Genomic DNA, 314 nt, shown 5'->3' on the forward strand with positions numbered 1-314 from the left:
GCTGCTGTCGCTGGGGCTGCCCCTGGGCCCTCTCAGGCCACGCTGGGCGCCTTTTCCGACGTGCTCATCCGCTGCGAGGTGTCCCGCGTGCTGCTCCTCCTGTTGCTGCAGCCACCACCCGCCAAGCTGCTACCGGAGCACGCCCAGACCCTGGAGAAGTACTCCTGGGAGACTGTCGACAGCCACGGGCAGGAGAGCTGCGGCCAGCTCCCGGAGAAGCTCTTTCTGCTGCTTCAGTCCTTGGTCATGGCTACTCATGAGAAGGACACGGAAGCCGTCAAGTCGCTGCAGGTGGAGATGTGGCCTCTGTTGAC

The 314-nt window shown here is 64.6% G+C and overlaps 1 protein-coding gene across 1 annotated transcript; it reads left to right on the top strand.

The window, feature by feature from the left end:
• Positions 1–6: 6 nt before the first annotated feature.
• LOC109117843 (40-kDa huntingtin-associated protein-like) lies at positions 7–308 on the top strand (the record flags this gene model as incomplete). Its single annotated transcript, XM_019206631.1, has 1 exon — positions 7–308. A coding segment is annotated over one exon (302 nt), but the record flags the coding sequence as incomplete, so codon positions are not given.
• Positions 309–314: the final 6 nt, after the last annotated feature.

This window comes from Fukomys damarensis, unplaced genomic scaffold (assembly GCF_012274545.1).
Source record: "Fukomys damarensis isolate Sample0158 unplaced genomic scaffold, DMR_v1.0_HiC HiC_scaffold_21974, whole genome shotgun sequence".
Classification (NCBI taxonomy): domain Eukaryota; kingdom Metazoa; phylum Chordata; class Mammalia; order Rodentia; family Bathyergidae; genus Fukomys; species Fukomys damarensis.